General features: G+C 63.0%; 1 protein-coding gene across 4 annotated transcripts; it reads left to right on the top strand.

Moving 5' to 3' along the window:
• The first annotated feature begins 2,420 nt into the window (after nucleotides 1-2,420).
• ZMIZ2 (zinc finger MIZ-type containing 2) lies at nucleotides 2,421-16,744 on the top strand. 4 transcript variants are annotated; one of them, XM_059170688.1, is made up of 19 exons: nucleotides 2,421-2,504; nucleotides 8,293-8,427; nucleotides 8,570-8,684; nucleotides 8,892-9,094; nucleotides 9,242-9,434; nucleotides 9,634-9,882; nucleotides 10,050-10,205; nucleotides 10,795-10,872; nucleotides 11,076-11,244; nucleotides 11,836-11,980; nucleotides 12,069-12,279; nucleotides 12,689-12,794; nucleotides 12,906-13,063; nucleotides 13,491-13,558; nucleotides 13,822-13,890; nucleotides 14,117-14,361; nucleotides 14,723-14,892; nucleotides 14,978-15,217; nucleotides 15,823-16,744. In XM_059170688.1, exons 2-19 carry the CDS (start codon nucleotides 8,378-8,380, stop codon nucleotides 15,928-15,930), a joined length of 2,733 nt encoding a protein of 910 aa, XP_059026671.1. In that variant the 5' UTR covers nucleotides 2,421-2,504; nucleotides 8,293-8,377; the 3' UTR covers nucleotides 15,931-16,744. The 4 variants fall into 4 exon arrangements, with proteins under 4 accessions (XP_059026671.1, XP_059026669.1, XP_059026672.1 ...); XM_059170686.1 differs by lacking the exon at nucleotides 2,421-2,504 and adding an exon at nucleotides 2,731-2,864; XM_059170687.1 differs by lacking the exon at nucleotides 2,421-2,504 and adding an exon at nucleotides 2,733-2,864 and having other exon boundaries at nucleotides 8,198-8,427.
• Nucleotides 16,745-20,950: the final 4,206 nt, after the last annotated feature.

Genomic DNA, 20,950 nt, shown 5'->3' with positions numbered 1-20,950 from the left:
TAAATAAATAAAATCTTAAAAAAAAAAAAAAAAAAGAAAGAAAGAAACTATGTTGGCATCATGCAACTTTGTATCTGGTTTTTCACTTAGCAAGTGTGGGAAACTCTTCTCCTACCATTAAAAACCTCTCCAGACGGGATCTGACTGGGTTTCCAGCTCATGGAGGTAGGTGACAGCCATGTTACCCACGAGGGTCGAGCTATGAGCTACTGGTGGAAGCTCTGGGCCATCAGGACTTCTGTGCTGTTCTGCCGGCTACCGTGTTTTCCACGGACAACAGTATCTGGCAGACGCTTGACAGAGAGTTTGAAGGAACGAACACAGCTTGAGTCTAGATTTTCAGTAGCCCAGGTAAGGCCACAGCAAACGTCCTTGCCCGTAGTCTTCACGCTTATTTCAGAGGATGCATTATAAGAAAGGACACATTTCTGTGGATGGAGCGAAGGAGTAAGGGTGTGAAGTCACGCATTAGGCTGTAACCTCCAAACTGCAACCGTATGCGGAGAAGCACTTGGGAGAAAAGAGACCAAAAAATGAACAGGAATAAACACTCAATACTTGGATGATGAAAGGTCACGACTGATTATGAAAGTTCCTCCGTATTTTCCACAGAAGAACACCTGTAGGCAAAGAAGTGGCCGCTTTCTCTTTCTCAAGCTAGTTCTGCAAGTCAAGAAGTGAGAAAACTGGGGGTGCTTAGCTGTTCGTAATAACTCAGTGTCTGAGGTTACAACTAAGTGCAGGTTTTGGTCACATTCAGAGTATCGTGTCCCCTCTGGTGTCACATTTTAAAAAGGATTTTGGGGGCGCCTGGGTGGCTCAATGGGTTAAAGCCTCTGCCTCCGGCTCAGGTCATGATCTCAGGGTCATGGGATAGAGCCCCACATCGGGCTCTCTGCTCAGCAGGAAGTCTGCTTCCCCCTCTCTCTCCCCCTGCCTCTCTGCCTACTTGTGATCTCTGTCTGTCAAATAAATAAATAAAATCTTTAAAAAAAAAGATAAATAAATAAATAAAAATAAAAAGGATTTTGTCCAGCTGCCGTGCACTAGGAGACAGCCCGCTGGAACGAAGTCCTAGCATTCACACGTCTGTTGGCACTTAAGGGAGTGGGCCTGCGTGTCTCCAGCGGGAGGTTCAAGGGGTGGGAAGTTCCTTCTCATGCTTGAAGACGCAGCTGTCAGATAGCAAAGGGAGGCTTCCCATTCTATGCAGTCCTAGAAGAAAGGCTTTAGGAAGGCATATTTCCCCAGTAAATAGGGGAGACTTTTCTAACAGTCCGTTTGGTCAAACATGAAAACACTGTAGAAGAGGCTGACACCAAACGGCATCTCGGAGGGTCACTGGGGCGGCGGTCACACTGGGGAGAGGGCAGAGCCGCCTGCCAGTCCCAGGCCCTGGACCCTCACGAAGCCACTCCTGGCCTCGCGCAGGCAGAAGAGCATCAGAATCCCCAGGTACCTGCTCCCCACTTCATGTAGGCAGCTCTCCATAGAGCCTTCCCCCAGCCTACACTCGCCCCACTCTCTGGCCTTGCTTTCTTTGTCGTCCTTACCCTGTCCCCCAAGGATACACGGCAACTTCTCGAGCCTCCACTGGGGCTGAGGCCCGGAGCAGGGCTCAGAGCCCAGACCAGAGCCTGGCACACAGCAGGCCCCATACCCAGTGAGTGGACGGCTCTCGAAGCAACAGGGCACAGGTCCAGCCGGCCTTAGGGGAGACATGTCCGCAGTGCCGAAAACCCTGGCGAGCCCCAAAAGGACAGCGGACACAGCAGGCGCGGCCCACCCGCCGGGCAGTGTCGGTGGCCTGGAGGAGGACGCAGCCCCGGCCCCGCCGCACGTGCGCGGACCTCGAGGACACAGGCCGTCCCAGGATGACCGCTGCGCGACCCCTGGCTGGGAGCCGGGCCGAAGGCACAGGCCCGAGGCGACCCAGACGGCTGTGAGGGCGGCCGGCCCCGCTGCGCCCGAGACGCGCCCCGTCCCGTGCCCGCGACCAGAGACCACACCGGCCGAGCGCGGCCTCCCTGAACCCGCGGCAGAAGCGCGCGGGACAGCTGACCGGGCGAGAAGGGGCCGGCGGGGCAGACAGGACGCCTCCACCGCTACGGCTCGGCCGCGACCCTGAGGCCCAGCAGCGGCGACCGTCAGCCCGGCTTTCCCTCCGGGCCCCGCCCCCTCCAGAGGCCCCGCCCCTCCGACCGGCCTCCCTCTGACAGGTCCCGCCCCCGTCAGGACCCGCCCCCGACCGCCCCCTTTCAAATGTCCCGCCCCTCTGGTCGGCCCCCCTCTGACGGACTCCGCCCCCCGCCAGGCCCCGCCTCCGACAGGGCCGCTTCCACCAGGCTCTGACACCCTCTTCTGACAGGCCCCGCCCATCGGAAAGCCCCGCCCCCGCCGCCCGCCCCCGCCGCTCCATTCGGCCCCGCCCTTCCATCAGGCCCCGCCCCGGCGGCTAGCGAGCAGGAAGCGCAGGGGGCTCCGCAGACGCGGCGTTCGGAAAGGTGTGGAGGGGGCAGAGGGCGCGTGTGGTGATCCCCCGCCGCCCGCGCTGCCTGCCTGTCCCCGGCCGGCCTGGGCCTGCCGCTCCGGCCTGCGCAGGCCCGCGACCGCCCCGCGCGCGCACGACTTCGGCTCGGGGCTCCACTGCTCTGGCCTGGGGGCGGGGCCGGCGCGCGGCGTCATGCATATGCATGAGCGGCGCGGCGGCTCCATTGTGCCCTCGGAGCGGGCGGCGGCGCGATGGCGCGGGCGGCGGCGGCAGCGGCCCGGGGGCAGCGGGCGGCGCGGAGGGCGGGCTGAGCGTATGGAGCGGCGCGGGCCGGGGGCCGCGGCGGCGAGAGGCCGGGCCGGGCCAGGCGAAGGTGAGAGGGCCGGGGGGGGCGGGGGCGGGCGGCGGGGGCGGCAGGTGCGGCAGGTGAGCGCGGCGGGCAGGTGCTGCGCCCGGGGCCCGGCGCTGCGGCGCCTCCGCCGGGCTCGGGCCGGGTTGGAGGCGGCCCTGCCGCCCACCTGCCGCACCTGCCTCGTGCGCGTCGTGCGCTTGGGCCCACCGTCCTCGCGCGCGCAGGGCGACACTCACCTGAGCCTTTGTTGGGGCAGCCGGAAGCCGGCCGAGCGCCCGGGGGGTGTGCGCGGCCCCCGCGACCTCCTGAGCGGGGCGGGTGACCCGGGGCCCTCGCCCCACCTGGCTTCGCCGCCTCCACGCCGCGCTTGGTCGGTGGGCTCGCCTTCCGGGCTGGTGCTGGGCGGTGCGCTCCCACGGGCGAGGCGATGTGGGACCCGCGCGGGTCTGCCCCGGGGGCGGCGACGCGGGCTGACCTTTCAGCCTCCGGCCGTGGTTTCCGTGGGGACACCCCTTTCCTAACCCGACGTGCTCACGCCCAGGCGGGAGGGTCACCTGCTCCCCGGACCTGCCCCCTTCATCCTCCTCTTTCTCCCTCTGCGCTGGCCCCTGCCGCCCTCCTTTCTCCGCTTACGATCTGCTCCCTCCCTGCCTTGGCCCCCTTTCCCCGCTTCCCTGCTCCCCCTTACCACCCCCTGACATGCTCTCTCCCTGCCCTGCTCCCGGACTTGCTTCCCTCCTGCCCCCCCCACCCCCCCACCCCCCCCCCCCCCCGCCATCCTTCTCCCACCCTGCCCTGCTCTCTTTCTGATAGTTGCAGAACACCCGTGTCCCCCTCTGTAAGTCGGTTGTGTTATCTGAGATCTCGCAGGGACATACACAGAACATGTGACTTGGTCTGTAAGAGGGTGGTGGATGCAGAGAGGGTGAACACAGACTCACCCACCAAATCCTGGCGTGCTAGAGCCAGAGGGCCTCTGTTGAAGGGGTTCGAGAGGGATAACAGGATCCCGGAGGTGGGTCTTAGCCTCACCCTCTGGGTACTGGGCCTGAGGACTTGTCATGCCCAGGGGCTCGCTACAGGCTGGGAGTAGAAGTCAGGGAGGAGAGGAAGGTAATGAAGACCAGGCAGCCAGGCCTCCCCCTGAAGTGTCCAGCGGTAGCTGCCCCCACTACAGGGGTCAGGGCTGAGAGTGTAAAGGTGGGCATGTGTCCTCCCCTTTCCTCAGTCCCAGGGTGGCACCAGGTACCCGTTGTACACATTGTAAACTGAGGCTTGGAGCAGTGAAATGCTCTAGCTGCTCTCCGAAGTGTCCCGCATCTGGTCTGTGGGTAGATGCTCGTTCTTGGGGATTTGGGATGAGTGTTGTGACCTCACATGGAGAGCGTCAGGACTTCAGCTCCCTGAGCATGTGAGTCCCCGCCTTGTGTCGTCCTGCCTCCCTGGAGCCATCATTTCCACCCTCTCAGAGCCCAGTAGAGCCCAGGCTCCGGTGTCCCTCTGGTCGGAGACTTTCCCAGGAACTACGGGCTCCCGGCGTCCCTGCTCTGGGACCGTGGAGTAGGCCTCTCCTCCTGAGGTCAGGTGGCTTGTCATGGGGTGTGCTGCTCCTGGGTGACCAGGCAGCAGGGACAGAGTGGAGGTGGAAGAGGGGTGACCCACATTAAGGTCTGCCTCTCGTTGGGACGCAGGAGACTGGGTGCAGCTGCTCTGAGCCCCTGGGGAAGAGGGGTCAGAGTAGTGAGTTTTCTGTAGCTCTTTTTCTGGAGGAAGATGTGACCTGACCCATAGAAAGCCGTGGGGCCTTCTAAGCTAGCCGTATGCCGGGTTCTGCCCAGGGTTCCTGGCTTCCTGCTGGAGCTGCGTACGGGAGAGCCTCTGGCCGCCAGAAGCCCCCAGAGGCCTGCTCAGGCCTCCTTGCACGTACGCACGCGCACACACACACACACACATACACACACACACACACACAGGGGCTTTCTCAGCTCTGCCTTCCAGGCCTGGAAGTGAGAAGAAGGTCTGGGCTCAGAGCTCCCCTCTCCCTCTGTCAGGAGCAGAGTGACATGGAGAGTGTAGGTCTTCTCAGGGAGGAGACCAGACTTGGTCTGGCAGGAAGTCACACACACACACACACACACACACACCCGTACACACCCATACACACCCATACACACCCATACACACCCATACAGCCACACGAGCAGTCAGCTCGGGGAACTGGAAACATCTGTGGTCTCGTTCACAACAGAGAAGTCTTGGGGGTGGAATTCCCCCGACCCATGGGACGTAGGAGTCTGCCGGGGTCCCCAGGCCCGTGGAGTCCCCGCCCCGCCCCCGCATCCCTGGCTCTCAGACTGGGGTGCCTGTATCAGCAGCGTCCTCAACCATGGACCCATTAGAAATGTGGTCTTCCGGCTCCAGCCCTGCAGGTGAGTCTGAAGTCCCGGAGGCCACGCTGGGGAAGCGGGAGCTCGGAGCAGAGCCCTCCAGCCCCAGGGACTCTGGCCACTGCTTGTGGGACCAGAGCAGGCCCAGCCAGACCCACCAGCTTGGAGGAGGGATGGTTGCCGTGGGCATCCCTGTGGAGACAGTGGGCTGGGTGGTGGCAGTTCCTTTTCTGAAGTTTAATTTTGGGGGAATTTTGGATTCACGTGTGGCTGTAAAAAACACCCCTGTGTCCTTTACCCGGCTTCCCTGGTGATGCCATCTTACAGAGCTATAGGACATGTCCCAGCAGGAGGCCAGGTGGCGCCAGGCAAGATACAGACACGGCCTTCCCCACCTTGTGTTCACACCTGTCTCCCTCCTCCCCACCTGGCCACGCGCTCTGCTCTCGGGTTCTGGGATTCTGTCATCTCAGGAGTGTTACGTAAAGGGAACCCTACATGTGGAATCTCTTGGGACTGGCGTTTCCCACACAGCATGTTCCCCCGAGATCCCTGCGGGCTGCTGGCAACACGCACATACAGGTTCTCCTGTGACCGGACGTTTACAGTTTTCAGAGATGAATGTTCAGAAGTGATATCTCTGGTTAGTGGGATGGCTGTGTGCTTTGTTTTACGGGAAGCCGCAGAACTGTGGTCCAGGGCGGCTGCCCCTGGTCTGTTTCCAGCCACCGTGGGGATGAGGTCCGGGTCTCCTTGCCTGGCCGGCGCTGGCACTATCCTAGCGGCTCCAAGGGGGGGTGCGGCCAGGGCTCCCAGCGGTTTTACTCTGCCCGTGCCTGATGGCCCTGATGTTGGACCCCAGCTCTGTGGATTGGACCCCAGTTCCGAGCACTGACTCACTGTCCCTACTGCCTCATCGGTGAAATGTCTGTTCTCCTGCCCAGTTTCTGGGTGGGTTTTTTGGGTTTTGTTTTTTTGGGTTATTTTGAGTTTTGAGAATTCTTTATATATTCTAGATGCTAATGCTTTGTCAGGGACGGTGGCTCTTGAAGGCAGCGCCTGGTCCGTAGCTTCATCCGGTCTGGGCTCTGCAGACAGGTTCTCGGTTTGCTCTTCTATGGTGTGTGCTTTCAGTGTGTTGTGGGAGGGCTCTTGGCTCTGGATCCCGAAGATTCGCTCCCAGGTGTTTCCAAAGGGTTTACAGCTTGTGCTAGACATTTGAATCTGTGGCACATTTTGAGTTAATTTCTGTATGCGATGGGAAGATTAGGGTTTGGTTTTGTTTTGTTTTTTGCTCGGGAATCCAGCGTCTCTGGCACCTCATGTTGAAATGGCAGGTTTCCTCCAGTGCATGTTTTCTGTACCTTCATCAGAGACCAGCTGGTTCTCTGGTCTGTTCCACTGACCTACTGGCAGGTCTGTCCATCCGTACCTCCCACCCCCATCCCAATCCTGGAGTTGGACCCGTAGAGACCAGCCTTCCCTTGCCTGGTCACAGTGTCCTGGCTCCCACGCTTACTTCTGCCCAGAGTCTAGGGGTCTAGAGCCTTCCAGACCCACTGACCCCCGCTTTTTCTGGCCCCTGTTTCCTGAGTGGGGCCTGGTCTGGCGGGGGGGAAGGGAAGCAGAACTAGCTGTAAGGTGGACAAGCCCACTTGTCTCTCCCTCCCCGTCTCGCCCGGCCCTGGGCCCAGCCATGCTGCAACTCCAGGACGCATGTACCTCTGTGCTCGGTGGGGGAGGCTCCAGATCGCAGTCCCCACTGCACCCCATCTCCCCTGGGCCCCCGCTCAGGGACCCACCCCCCACACCCCTCCAGGACTGTATTTCCAGAGGACGTGACCTTCTGGAGGTGCCTGGGCAGCACTCAGGAATGTGAGTCTCGGGGCCAGGTGGGTGCTGGAGCCACTTTCTCACTCCTGGGCCTGAAGGACACCCCGAGAGTGCTGAAGTGGCAGGACTGAGCCACCGGAGGTTAGCCTGGCACAGGTGATGTGTCTGTGTGCATGTGTGAGGCCTCGCAGCCCCAGAAAGGCAGCGATGCTCTGGGACAGAATGTCAACGTCCAGAGGGCGGGGTGTAGCCTCCCCACCCAGGACCCCCAGGGTACCCCCTGAGGACCATCACCAGCCTGTGTCTGCACGGAGACCAGGCAGAAGCACGTGGCCCCAGCCATGCCAGCAAGGGTCTGGACTTGCTTTTGGGGGTGTTGAAGGATGTGAGTGGCCTAGCCCTCCATCACCGGTTTTTCTGAGACAGTAAATGGGAGAGAGTGAGCCTCACGGGGTAGGAGAAAGCCCCCAGCATGGGCACACGGGTCCTGCAAGCATTCACTAGCCCTGCTGCTGTGTTCCCATTGGCCCCTTGCCATGTCCATGGGCACCTGCCAGCCCTCCGCCCATGGCTATGTGTGTGGATCCCTCCCCTTTTAGGAACTCTGTCCGGTGGGTCAGGTCTGCCTGCCTGGCCTTGTGCCCACATCAGTCCCAGATGGCACCCTTGGGCCCCAGAGCAGCCCTTGGGGGACTTGCTGCTGCAGCAGCCTGCCATCCAGGGCAGGAGGGAGGGTGGAGGGTGGCTGAGCTCACACCCCCCTGGTTACCAGCGCTCCTTCTGCAGCGGGCAGGCGTGGGCAGATGGTGCCCCCGGGTGCTCCTCTCCAGCCTTCTCTCTGGCTTTGGCCTTGACCTGCCCCCCTGGTGCTTTCTTGGGGGCTTCTGGCAATCAGGTCCTAGATGCTCCCTGACTCTTACAGATATCCAGGCCTTTGTGTGGGAGGACAAGCGTGGAAAGTATTGGGGTTCAGAAAGCCTGCTTCCAGAGCTGGTCCAGGTCCTGGCCAGACAGGGTTAATGCTGGCTTCCAGGCTGGGGTTTGGGGTTGAGGCAGGCGGAGGATGGGCAGGGCAGGCAGCGCAGGGCAAGGTGGCCCTCAGACGCCGTTGTCACCCTGCCCTCCCTCTTTCAGCACAGCGCCAGGGGGCCTCATGCTCAGGGCTCCCTGCAGGCTGCCGACAGCCCCTGGCTGCTTCTCCGCTGATGTCCTCCCTCCTGTCCCGGCAGCCAGAGCAGCTGAGTCCCACATCACCAACAGTGAGGACCACTTCCTGCCACCTACAGATCTGGCCTTTAGGCTGCTCCGAAGCCAATGAACCCCATGCACCCCATGAAACCCGCCCTGCCCCCCACGCCACACGGGTGAGTGGGGCTCCTGCTGCGCTCCCTCCTCAGGCCCAGGGGTGCGGGCCTGGTGGCGTGGCGGGACTTTGCTGCTCCTGCACTCAGCCTCCCCAGCAGGGCGCTCCTGACCTGGGCCTCTCACCCGCCTCTCTGCTCCCAGTGATGGTCCGTTTGCTTACGAGGCAGTGCCTTGGCAACAGAGCGCCACTCAGCCTGCAGGATCGCTGTCCGTGGTCACGACCGTGTGGGGCGTCGGCAACGCGGCCCAGAGCCAGGTGAGCCCGCGCCTGCCCCCCTCCTCAGGGAGAAATGGAGTCTTCTGGCCTTCATGCCATTCCCGCCCTGCATCCCATCCCTGCTCTCCTCCCCTCACCTCTGCCCCCCTGCCCCGCCCCCACCCCCGCTGCCAGGCCTCTCTTTGGAGCGACCACATGAAGTAAGTTGTGTGGATGGTGCTCACTGGTGGTTCTTGTTCCCTGTAGGTTTTGGGGAACCCCATGGGCCCTGCAGGGAGCCCCCCTGGCGGCTCTGTGATGCCCGGAGTGGCCGGCAGCGGCTCTGCCCTGAGCTCCCCGCAGTGCCTTGGACAGCAGGCGTTTGGTGACGGCGCCACCAGCAAGGGCTTTGTGCCGCAGGGGGTGTATGGCCGCGGGGGCTACCCCAGCGGCCCCGGCTTCTCTGCTGGGTAAGCAGGACCCCTCCCCTGGCTGCACTGCTGGGGGCCCCCCCAGGGCTGTGTGCATGCAAGCGGAGCCCCAAGAACTACCGTGTGGCTCCCCCCAGGTGATGGGCGGCAAGCGCTGCTGAGCCCGGCCCTATGTGTCTTCCGCAGGTATGCGGGCGGTCCGGGGGGGCCCGGGGGCCTGGGTCTGCCCTCACATGCCACACGACCCTCCACCGATTTCACCCAGGCAGCGGCGGCGGCTGCGGTGGCTGCTGCTGCGGCCACAGCCACGGCCACGGCCACGGCCACTGTGGCCGCCCTCCAGGAGAAGCAGAGCCAGGAGCTGAGCCAATACGGAGCGGTGAGGCCCGGCCGCTCCTCCCGGAGCGCCCACATGTGCTGGTCTGGAAAGCAGGGACCGGTTGGGCAACCAGGGTCAGGGTCTGGGGATGGGTGCGCAGTGAGATAAAGTGGGGGGAAGGGGTGAGGCACGGTGGGGGTCCCTGGGTGGCACCCAAGGTTGGGGGTTGGCCTGAATGGCTCCTGTCTTCTCTCCCCAGATGGGGGCTGGGCAGGCTTTTAACAACCAGTTCCTGCAGCACGGAGGTCCCCGGGGGCCCAGCGTCCCCAGCAGTATGAATCCTGCCGCCGTGGGAGGGCTGCTGGGCCCCGCTGGCATGAACCCCACCCGGGCAACAGGCATGGCACCCCTGTACGCAGGGCAGCGCCTGCCCCAGCACGGGTACCCCGGGCCTCCCCAGGCCCAGCCGCTGCCCCGACAGGGGGTCAAGAGGGCCTACTCCAGTGAGGTGAGCGTCCGGACCACCCTCGTCCCAGTTGCACCCAGAGCCGCAGCAGGTGCGGCCGTCCGCAGGAGGGAAGCGGCCACGTCGGATGGGGTGGGCACCGCGTCCTCCCTGGGAGCTGACTTCCCCAACAGCCGTTGCCCTAGTACAGTGCCCTTTCTGTCCCTCAGGTTTACCCCGGGCAGCAGTACCTGCCAGGAAGCCAGTATGCACCTGGCGCCGGGCAGCCTCCCACCCCTTCCTCCTACCCTGGGCACCGGCTGCCCCTGCAGCAGAGCGTGGCCCAGGCCCTGCCCGCTGCTGGCCCTGCAGGATTGCACTACAAGGTAGGGTTGGGCCCTCTGGCCCACCGCACCCCCGCAGGGCCCTGTACTGGGCCCTGGCCAGGCTGATGAGGGAGCTGGCCCGGAGGGATGAGAGTGAACAGGCAGCCCGGAGCTCCGCGGGGGTCCCAAGCAGTGTGGGGATCCAGTTCTGAAAGGATCCTCTGCGGGATGTTTGTATCTGCTCAGAAAATCACTGTAGGGAGCAGGCGGGGCGGGGGGCAGGCCCCCAGGCCACTTGATTGTCTTTTAGGGTACAGCGACCACATTCCCTCTGCTTGCTGGGGACGGGCCCATCGGGGGCATGTGGGGAGGAGGAGGTGTGTTTTTTCAGCCTCTCCCTGGCTCTCCTGCGACCCTTCTAACTTGGGGCGTGAGTAGTCTATCTCTGTTCCTGGAGTAGTAATGTCATAAATTACGAAAGCACTATGAGCCCCTTGTTGATTACTTGCTGAAGGAAGAGAGCCTCCAAAGAAGAGACTAGAGGCCAGTGCCCCTGTGTGCGGTAGGCACCCTGCCCCTAGCCCCCTCCTTGGGTTAAGTGCCGGGGCCAGGCGGGGGCCCTGGGTGCATGCACTTTTCTCTCCTGCAGCCCACAGAGCAGTTCAACGGGCAGGGCGCCAGCTTCAACGGGGGGAGCGTCAGCTACAGCCAGCCTGGCCTGAGTGGGGTACGGGCAGACGGGCGGGAGGCTCACGGGGTGGGCCCATGGAGAGAGGGCGCCCAAGCAGGAGGAAATTGGGGGTGCCCAGCCAGATTGGGGGTGCCTCTGGGACTGCCCTGTTCAGTTCTGTCCTTACTGTTCCCACGGGTGCTCCAAGAACAAACTTCACCCCCCACCATTCCACCTTGACCATTTGCTCACCCCCACAGCCCACCCGTTCCACCCCTGGCTACCCCAGCTCCCCACTGCCGGGGAGCCCCACGCCGCCCATGACTCCCGGTAGCAGTGTCCCCTACATGTCTGCCAGCCAGGAGGTCAAGTCTCCCTTCCTGCCCGACCTCAAGCCCAGCGTGAGCTCCTTGCACCCGTCTCCCCCCGGTGAGTGTCACTTGTTCTCAGCTTGCTTGGACTGGGATCCTCTGGGGACATGAGGGTTGGGGGCCCATACCCCTGTCTTTCACCCGTAGACGTCTTAGCGGATTTTTCAAGGTGTGGATCTTCTCTCTAGAAAGATATGCGTGCGCACGAAACTCTGGATCATTTTAGGGAGTCTATGCATTCCCTGAAGTCTTCTCCCGGCTAGGGACCCCCTGGTCCAGGGTAGACTGCCAGCGCAGAACCCGAGGTCCTAGAAACCTAGCTCAAGCGTGGGGATGGTGAAGGGGGTCCATTCACACCTCCACAGCCTTCCACCCTCCCGAAAGCACCAGTGGCACCCTCTTTTTCTGGGTCTGGGGCACGATCTCCAGTCATAATTTAGGGGACCCTGGGCCAGGTGCCTGAAGCAGGATGGAACAGCGGGATCCCAAGATCCTGGGGCCCCGGGGGAGATGCTGCCCACAGCCCAGCCCCAAGGTGGGGAAGGAGGGGCCCTGCTCCCCAGCCCACATCCCTGCAGTAAGGGGTGCGGGGGGAGGGGGGCGTCCTCCATGCCAGCTGCCGGCTCACGCCAGCGTGGCCCGCTCCCAGGCAGTGGCCCCTGTGATGAGCTGCGGCTGACCTTCCCCGTGCGCGACGGGGTGGTCCTGGAACCCTTCCGCCTGCAGCACAACCTGGCCGTGAGCAACCATGCCTTCCAACTGCGTGACTCCGTCTACAAGACGCTAATGCTGAGGTGAGCTGGCACCGGCCCGGTGTGCGGCCCCAACCCCTGTACCCGCGCCCCAGCCGGCCTGTCCTTACTGTGCACCCGGCCCACGCAGGCCTGACCTGGAGCTGCAGTTCAAGTGCTACCACCACGAGGACCGGCAGATGAACACCAACTGGCCGGCCTCGGTGCAGGTCAGCGTCAACGCCACCCCGCTCACCATCGAGCGCGGCGACAACAAGACCTCCCACAAGCCCCTGTACCTAAAGCACGTGTGCCAGCCGGGCCGCAACACCATCCAGATCACGGTCACGGCCTGCTGCTGTGTGAGTGCCCCCGCACCCCCCCTCCCTCCGCGTCAGTCCCGCCCAACCTGTCTCATCTCCTGGCCCCACGGCGGTGTGGAGCCACCTCCCTGCTTCCCAGTGAGGCCCGCACCGCGCAGGCAGATGGAGCGCTCCTGCTGACCCTGTCTCCCCGCGAGGAGGCTCAGCAGGCCCCCTGGCTCCCCATCCTGAAAGCCTCGCTGGGACTCACCGGGGCGAAGAGGGGCAGCTGGGCACGCCCCAGCCGGCTCCGGGGGTGGTCACGGGACTGCCATAGGCTGGGGGCTCCCAGATGCCGGTGTTCTCCCCCTGGCGGGCTCCCCAGATGGGCGGGGCCAGCCTGCGGCATGGGGGCTCCAGAGCAGGGGAGACTCCCCACTGCAGTCCTGACCGGCCCCTCCCACCGCAGTCGCACCTGTTCGTGCTGCAGCTGGTGCACCGGCCCGCCGTGCGCGCGGTGCTGCAGGGCTTGCTCAAGAAGCGCCTCCTTCCTGCTGAGCACTGCGTCAGCAAGAGTGAGTGGCCCTGCTGGGGGTTGGGGGGACAGTGGGCGGCCCACGTGGTCCCTTGGGGCTGTGGCGCCAGTGGCAGCCCCTCCGTCTAGCCCTTTGCCCTGTCGACACCAGTAAAGCGTAACTTCAGCAGCGGTACCATCCCCGGCACGCCCGGGCCCAACGGCGAGGACGGCGTGGAACAGACGGCCATCAAGGTGTCCCTCAAGTGCCCCATCACCTTCCGCAGGATCCAGCTCCCTGCCCGCGGCCACGACTGCCGCCACATCCAGGTGGGTGGTCCCTGTGGAGCTCTGCCAGGAATTGTGACAGTTGTTCTCTGTCGGCCCTCCCCTGTCTCCGAGGACAGTCACTGCTCCCCTGCATTCGCGGGGTCTCCTCTCAAAAGGCGATGAGGCCGCGGGTGCGGTCCTCCCGAGGCCCCAGGAGCGACCCCTCGGATCCCCAACGCTCCGCCACGGGGTCTCTTTGGACAATGCGTCCTGGACGCGGCCCTTCAGCGCAGATGCCCATGCCTTTGGCCTCATGGCATCCCAGTCCCTATGAGGACTGTCAGGAGGGGCGCCCTGGGGAAAGCCTGGCATGTGTGGCTTCTCCACACATGAGCAGATCAGCCCAGAAGCACGCGGCTTGATCGTGTGGTACGGCCAGGTCACCCCCGGCCCCCGTGTGAGAAGCCACCTGTCCTGCCCCCCACAGTGCTTCGACCTAGAGTCCTACCTACAGCTCAACTGTGAGCGGGGGACCTGGAGATGCCCCGTGTGCAAGTGAGTATTCCTGAGACGCCCTCATGGCGGCCTGGGGTGCAGGACGGTCCTTGTCAGAAGCCGTCCGCTCCCCCTGCAGCACCAGAAAATACCCAAGTCAGGTTCAGTGGTAGCCGCCCAGACGATAATGCTGTGGCTCAGGGCAGAGACCTCACACGCGGGGTCCCCTTCCTGAAGATCATCTCCCACGGGGTGGTCTCGGGCACAGTGATGGAGCGGAGCAGTGACAGGCCTCCGAGCCCCATCCTCTTGGTTTCTGACAGCAAGACGGCGTTGCTGGAGGGGCTGGAGGTGGACCAGTACATGCTGGGGATTCTCATTTACATTCAGAAGTAAGTGTCCGCCCCTTGCCCGGCTGCGGTCGGCAGCAGTTAATCTGCAATCGGCAGCGGGCAGCCCCAGGATGGCTGGGAGGCACCCCCCACCCCGCTGCTCTGCCAAGGCTGTAACCCACAGCCCCCCACCCCGGGCCCGTGGAACGTGCCGGGTGGCCACAAGCCTTGGAGGCTGGGAGAGACAGCAGGACAACTAGTGAGTAGTGCGTGTGTCCCCGGCCAGCTCTGACTATGAGGAGATCACCATCGACCCCATGTGCAGCTGGAAGCCCGTGCCCGTGAAGCCTGACGTGCACATCAAGGAGGAACCTGACGGGCCCGTGCTGAAACGCTGCCGCACCGTGAGCCCCGCGCATGTGCTCATGCCCAGCGTCATGGAGATGATCGCGGCCCTGGGCCCCAGGGCTGCCCCCTTCGCCCCCCTGCAGCCCCCGTCGGCCCCGGCCCCTGGCGACTATCCTGGCCAGGGTGAGTACGGCGGGCTGGGCCCGGGGACGCGGCTGCCACAGGCCAATGGTCCGTCCTCTTCAGACCACTGCAGCACTACCACGCAGGTCCCGCACCTGGGGCCTGCTGGGGACGTGGCCGTGGGGGTAGGCGGTCGCTGAGGATTAGGGACCTTCTGCCAGCTTGCTTCTGGGGCGTCTCTGACGCCACGTGTGGGTGTGTTTGGGTGAGGCGGGTCCCAGAGCAACGTCTGTGATGAGAAGAAGTGCCCTTTCCTGTGAGGTCTGGCACTACCTGTGGGAGACCACTGGGGTCGCCCCTCCCCAGACCACTACAGCAGCGCCAGCTCCCAGGCCTGACCGAGGACCGGCTCTACTCTCAGGTTCCAGCTTCCTGGGACCCGGGACCTTCCCTGACTCCTTCCCGCCTGCTGCACCCAGCACCCCGGCCCTTCCTGAGTTCACCGCGGGGCTGCCCCCCAGCTCCTATCAGTCTGACCTTCCCAGCAACCTCCTGACACCAGAGAAGTCTGCCCCCTGTCTCCCAGGGCAGGTCAGTGCCGCCAGAGGGTTGGGGGGCCAGCTCCCAGGGAGGGGGACCCAGGGCCATCTGATCAGGTTCTTCTCTCCTTCCTCAGATGGCACCAGCGGGTCACCTGGACCCGTCCCACAACCCTGGGCCACAGGGGCTGCATGCTCCCAGCCTTGGGGGGCCCCCAGGGCCCCAGCTGCACCATCCAAACCCTCCCCCAGCATCCCGGCAGCCCCTGGGCCCAGTGAGCTCGGGCCCCATCGGCGAGCTGGCCTTCAGCGCGGCCACAGGCATAATGGGGCCCCCCATGTCTGGGGCGGGGGAGGCCCCTGAACCAGCCCTGGACGTGAGTACAGGCCCCACGCTGGGGAGCGCGTGGGAGCTGGGGCTGGGGAGGATGGCATGCACATCGTCCCCAGGGTCCACATGCTTCATAGAAGGGAGAACGCCGCTGCCCCAGTGACTTCCAGAGCCAAGAGAGCTGGGCAGGTAGTATCAGCCTTGGCGAGGAGGTCGGGCACCTGCTGTAGCGGCGGGGTTGGCTCTGGGGACTGTCTAGCGCCCAAGAAGACTGGGCTTGGAACTGACCACACTGGCGCAGGGTGCGGGCTGGCCTGTCTGACTCCCCTTGCTGGGTGAGCCAGAATCGGTGTGTGAAACGCAGGTAACCGTCCTCAATCCGAATAACCCAAATTCCCTGAAGTTCATGATGAGGGGAAGTTAGAGCCGCTCCGAATAGTGAGTCGCGGGCGCCGGCGAGCCCACCCCCTGCGCTGGCCCTGCCGGCACCACGCGTCCCTGGCTGGCCTTGGACAACCCATGTGCAATGATTCCTGCTCAAAGAGCAGCCTCCGGCAGGGGGAGGCCCTATGCAGGCTGAGGGTCAGGGTCCCATGCAGGCCCGTGGTGGGTCTGAGGCGGGAGCCGCTGATGGCTTTGCTTTGTCCCCAGCTGCTCCCAGAACTGACCAACCCGGAGGAACTGCTGTCCTACCTGGGCCCGCCTGACCTCCCCACAAACAACAATGACGACCTGCTCTCTCTCTTCGAGAACAACTGATCCCTTAGACCCCACCCAGCCAGGCAGGTCACGCAGGCAGACATCATCGTGCCCCGCCCCTCCCCACCTGTGGACCCAGAGCCAGGGCCAGGGCCGCGCCAGCCGCCTGGCCCCTGACACTGAAAGCATCTGCGCTGGGTGGGAGGGAGCCGCGGGTGGACCCCCTAACCCCTCCTCTCCAGTGGGGAATGGGGTTTTACTAGATGCTCAGCCCTGCCCCAAGCCACCGCCTGGTCCCACCCCCACCCCAGCTTTGTCCCGCCCACACACACCTGCTACCCTGGCCTCACGCCTTGCCCCGGTGCCCCTGGTCCTGCCTGCTCCCACCAGCCTGCATCTTGTCCAGCACTGACCCTTCTGTCTCAACAAACCCTTTGCTCACGGGCGAGGAGCGGGGCTACTCTGTCCTGAGTCCAAGCTCGCAGTGGGAGTGGGACCCTCTTCCCACCGGAGGCTCCAGGCTAAGGCTGTAGGGCGGGGCACTCCAAAGCACAACGATGTACATAACATAGGGACATTGTGGGTGTGGACGGCCCATCTCTTCAGCGGGGGTGGGGGTGGCTGCAGGCTTCGGCCCAAAGGGCTGGGCGCGGAGACCCGCTCTGTGTACAGATTCTCCAGCGGGCTGCTCCTCTGAGGTCCCCTTTTCCGTGAAAGTGAAGAATCAGTCCCGCTGTGTTTTTTAAAACTGCCTTTTCCTGTCCACCCTGAGGCCAAGCCAGGTGGGGGAGGAGGAGCCACTGCCCCCACTGGCCCAGGGCCAAGTTGTGTCCCCTGTCTGCCCATCTCTATTAAAGGACTCCCTCACCGCGGGCCTGCCGGGTCCCTCCTTCATGCCAGCCTGCGTTCTCCACGTGGGCGGGGCTCTGTTCCTAGCCCAGACCCAGCTGTTCCTGCCTCATGGTAAATTTCCCTGTCTCTGGAATTTTCCAAGTTGGCTTCTGCCAGGGAACTATTTTGTGAAGTGTCACCAGGGCCAGGAGACACATCTACCACCCTGTCACCTTGTATGGGTGTGCCTGGGGCAGGGAGCCAGCTGTCGAGTCAGGGGCCTCGGGAAGGACCAGGGCTGAAGGCCGGGCTGGCTCCAGACAGAAGCTCCAGGAGGCCCATGGAGGGTGGCCCTGGGCTCCCGGGCCTGCACAGCCCCCTCCAGCTGTGTACCAGTTGCCTGGGTGGCCTTTCCCTCCTGGCCTAGCAGGAGAGGCTGATGCCCCTTGCAGTGGGGAAAGGGGGCTGCCCATAGGGCCCTGGAAGCTCGGGGGGGTGGTGTCCAGGGCAGGCAGGCCTGGGTGGCTTTACCCACTTACAACTGGGGACCCCAGATGTGGACCTTCATGCCTCCGCAGCCTGTTTCTGGCTGAGGGGGCAGAAGCACGCTCTCAGTGCTGGCTGGGATTGGGGGGGTGGACAAGGAGGCCCAGGGATGAGTAGGGCCTGTCCAGAGTTCTGTCTGTCATCCATAGCCAGGCTGGGGTTGGGGAGGAAGCCGAGAACAGGTGCCACACATGCTGTGGTTTCTGGACGTTCTCCTGGGTGCTGCTGGGCACAATGGAGAAATCCGGAGATGAACCAGCGTTCACCCACAGGAGGGTGGACCCAAGCCACGACAGGACAGCAGGGGAACAGGGAGCACAGCGCCGTGGGGAGCACGCAGTGAGGGAGCAGGATGCAGAAGTCCATGTATCTCAGTACAGCTTGATACCAGACACGGGTTTCCCAGGGGTCCCACGTCCGTGCCGCTGGTCAGGAAGAAGGTGGGGGCGTGGATGGGCTGCCCACACCACTTCCCCGCGGGGTGGCACAGGAGTGCACTTGGGGACGGGGGAGGTGCCAGTGACGTTTGGCTCCTCAAGGGGAGTGCTGTCTTCTCAGCTGCCACCTTACACCCATCAGTCACATCCTGCTGCGCGCACCACTTCAGATAAGTGGACCGCGGACCAGATGCACGCGGGAGCAGAGCCCTGGTGCAGAAATGGAAACCAACCACGTGCCAGGCCTGTCCCTTACTGCTAGGAATGAAGCTCAAGTTTGCTAACAGCATCGCTGCAACAATGTGTCCCATTTCAGGGAACAGTAACAGGTGGTAAAGTTAAGCACTGGACAGCCTGGGGTGGGAGAAGGAATCGCAGGTGAAATCAGGAGCCATCCTGAGACGCAGCGGCGCGCCCACCTTCAGAGGTGCTGCGAGCACAGCGTCAAAACGACATGGGACAGCTGTGAGCATCTGCAGTCCAGGAGTTCACTTTACCTCACTGCCCACTGGAAGGAACTAGAAAACACACGAGGCAAAACAGCAGAAGGAATGAAGACACGACAGGTGTGAGACCAGAAATGTAGCAGCGAATCCAGGCAAGCGAAACTTCGGTTTGACAAGTGACTCGGGTCAGAAGTGGGGCTGGAGCAGCTGTCAGAGGGACAAGAAGGGGGTCCCCCGTGAGCTGCCAGCGGTCAGACACGCCCCCCAGACCGTGAGAGCACAGAGCCCCAGAGCACCAGCCCGAGAAGCAGTGGACAGCACAAAGAAGAGGGTAGAGACCCTAGCCCAGGACCAGATGCTACCAGATGTCGGGGCAATGTCCCTGTCCCCATGGCCCCTGCCCGCTGGCATCCTCACCTGGTCACCTCCCAAGTTGGGCTGATCACAGGGACCCATCAGGACCATCAGGTGGGGGATTCTGGACAGGACCAACATGTTTCAGGGTCCTGGGAGTACGGATGCCTTCTTAGTCAGGGGTCATCAGTCACTCGCCCAATCTGTTTGAGCTGAGGAGCAGTGAATCGCCCCGATGCCAAGTGCACTAGGCTCCGTGATGTCACGTGCCCATCCCCATCCCCTGCAGCCACCTCTGCCTCTGCCACCAGGGACTGGCTTCACGTGGTCTTGAACCCGTCAGTGGAGCCACAGGGCTGCACCCCACCTTTAGCCATTGGCTACACCACTGGCTGTGATGCTGTGGCGGGGGGTGGGATTTGTGGATGCCCCTCCGAGCTCCCTGCCTCCTGCTCAAACCCTTCCCGTGTCCGCTTGCCTCAGCTCAGGCTGCAAGTGCCCACAGGCCACTCACTGGGGGGGAAGAATTCAAGACAGCCATCCTGAAAGGGACACCGAGGGCCTTGGAGAAGGCTGGACGTGGGCAGACACAGCTCCAGAGTGATAGGCCCGTCCCCTTGGAGAGCCTTGCTGTCTAGAGCGGCTGTTGCTACGGAGCAGAGACCAGAGCCTCTGAGCCCTGCTCTTACTGTTGCCACCGGAAGGCCCCGACCACACTCTCTGGTGGCAGCTAAGGGGCCCGCAGCCAGAGTGGGGTCAGGAGTGCTTCCCAACACAGGGAACAGGTACCAGAAGGGGGCAGGTGTGGGTTGGCCTTAGGATCATTCTCCACCCTGCCCACGACCCACCTGACCACTCTCCGGCCCTGCATCTGCCACACTGGCCACCCCTAGGGTTTTCCAGGGTCCTTCACATCCTACCCACTGCAGGCTTTGGCTGACTCGCCCCTGCCGCGGGGAGCCCTCTGCTGCTGCTCCCCACCACCCCATGGCTGCCTCCCTGATCCCCATCACAGCTAATCAATCACAGCTCAGTAGTGATCATTTTCTGGTATTTTATTTAAAAACACTTGAGCCTTTGCACATAGCACAGGGAGCACCCGCATAAGCCCTGGGTTGAGGATGGCTGACATTTTGCCAGTCAGGCCTGCTCCTTCCATCTTACCACGCGACTGCATTTTTTATGCCCCTGCGGGTTTAGTGGCCGCTGAGTTGGGAAAGTCCGATGCAGATGAGCTGCTCAGCGCACATCTTGGAAAAGCAAAAACGTTCCCTTATGGGAGCACCCTCCTTACCGGGGCAGGGGAGCCGTGTTCCACACCGTGCTCCCTCCCAGCCTGGCTTCCCAGCACCTCCTGTAACTGCATCGAACCCCAGATGCAGTCCAGGTCACACTTGGGGCTGGTCGTTATGTCTCTACTCTCTTAACGTGGGAGAGTCCTTGGTGTTTTCCCCTTACACCGATTTTCTGAACGATTCAGGCAAGTTGCCTCGAAGCAAGTCCAAGGGTCACTTTCTCCTTCACCCCTGTGTGTTCTGTCCCCTGTCCCCTAAAAGGGACGTCTAGAGCTTGACTAAACATTCTGGGTCAGATGAGCATTGCTACCCACCTTTCCTATGAGACTGTGAGCTCCGTGGGAACAGACCTCTTTTGTGTCCTGATTTATCCCAAAGCCAACACGTTTGTCCAAGAGATTAACCTGGGCAGACAGGGGCAAGTAGGAGCAGGCTGCCTGCGGTCCGCATGCAGGGGGTGCTGAGCACCCAGCACCCTCACGGGCGCCCCCATCTGTACCTCCCCCCACACTCCCAGCCTACCCTGTTACCGGCTGAGCACCTGTGCCCTGCAGGGTCGAAGTGGGATGGTCAGCAGGTGTCTGGCAAGCATCTGCTGAGATGAGGACTGGCTCCCAGCACAGGCCCCCCAGCCCACTCTTGGAGACCCCGAGCAGGGTACCTCCTGTCCGCTCCGCGAGGAGTGGCCCTGCTCTTCGGCGGGACTCGCTGAGCAGGGGACAGGCTCCACGCCCAAGGGCCACCTTCCAGTGGAGGGACCCCGGTGAGAGCAGGCAGAATGGTGCTGCCTCTCCTTCCCGAGCACTGACTCTGGGGCACTCCCCTCATGTGCTGAGGTCAGTGGCACCCACACAGCGGGAGCCCGCCAGCCTCATGAGGTGACCTGTCGCAAAGCCAAACCAGGGCCTGAGATCCTGCTTTCTGGCCCTCCACCAGCCTGCTTTTCCAGCTTCCCCTGTCACTGGCCAGTGGGTGGCCGGGGGGTGGCCGGTAGCCATCTGCCTCTGGGTCCATTGACCCATCCCCCCGCCCCCCACCGGGAGCCCAAAGTAAAACGAGCCCACAGTGCCACTCATGGAGCTCAGCTGCCAGAGTCATGGTCCCCCAGAGCTCCTTGCGACCAGGAAAGCCTGCTTCTGTACAGTAAACACCCTCTCATGGCAAAAAAAGT

This window comes from Mustela lutreola, chromosome 4, assembly GCF_030435805.1.
Source record: "Mustela lutreola isolate mMusLut2 chromosome 4, mMusLut2.pri, whole genome shotgun sequence".
NCBI lineage: Eukaryota > Metazoa > Chordata > Mammalia > Carnivora > Mustelidae > Mustela > Mustela lutreola.
The sequence above is the reverse complement of the archived record's forward strand: the minus strand, read 5'-3'. Positions and strand labels throughout refer to the sequence as shown.

Coding starts and splice junctions, on each gene's coding strand:
- ZMIZ2 (XM_059170688.1), top strand. CDS start 8,378: ATGAACCCCATGCACCCCATGAAACCCGCCCTGCCCCCCACGCCACAC. Junction 11,981..12,068: donor TACAAGACGCTAATGCTGAG/GTGAGCTGGCAC, acceptor CGGCCCACGCAG/GCCTGACCTGGAGCTGCAGT. Junction 12,795..12,905: donor TGAGCACTGCGTCAGCAAGA/GTGAGTGGCCCT, acceptor TGTCGACACCAG/TAAAGCGTAACTTCAGCAGC.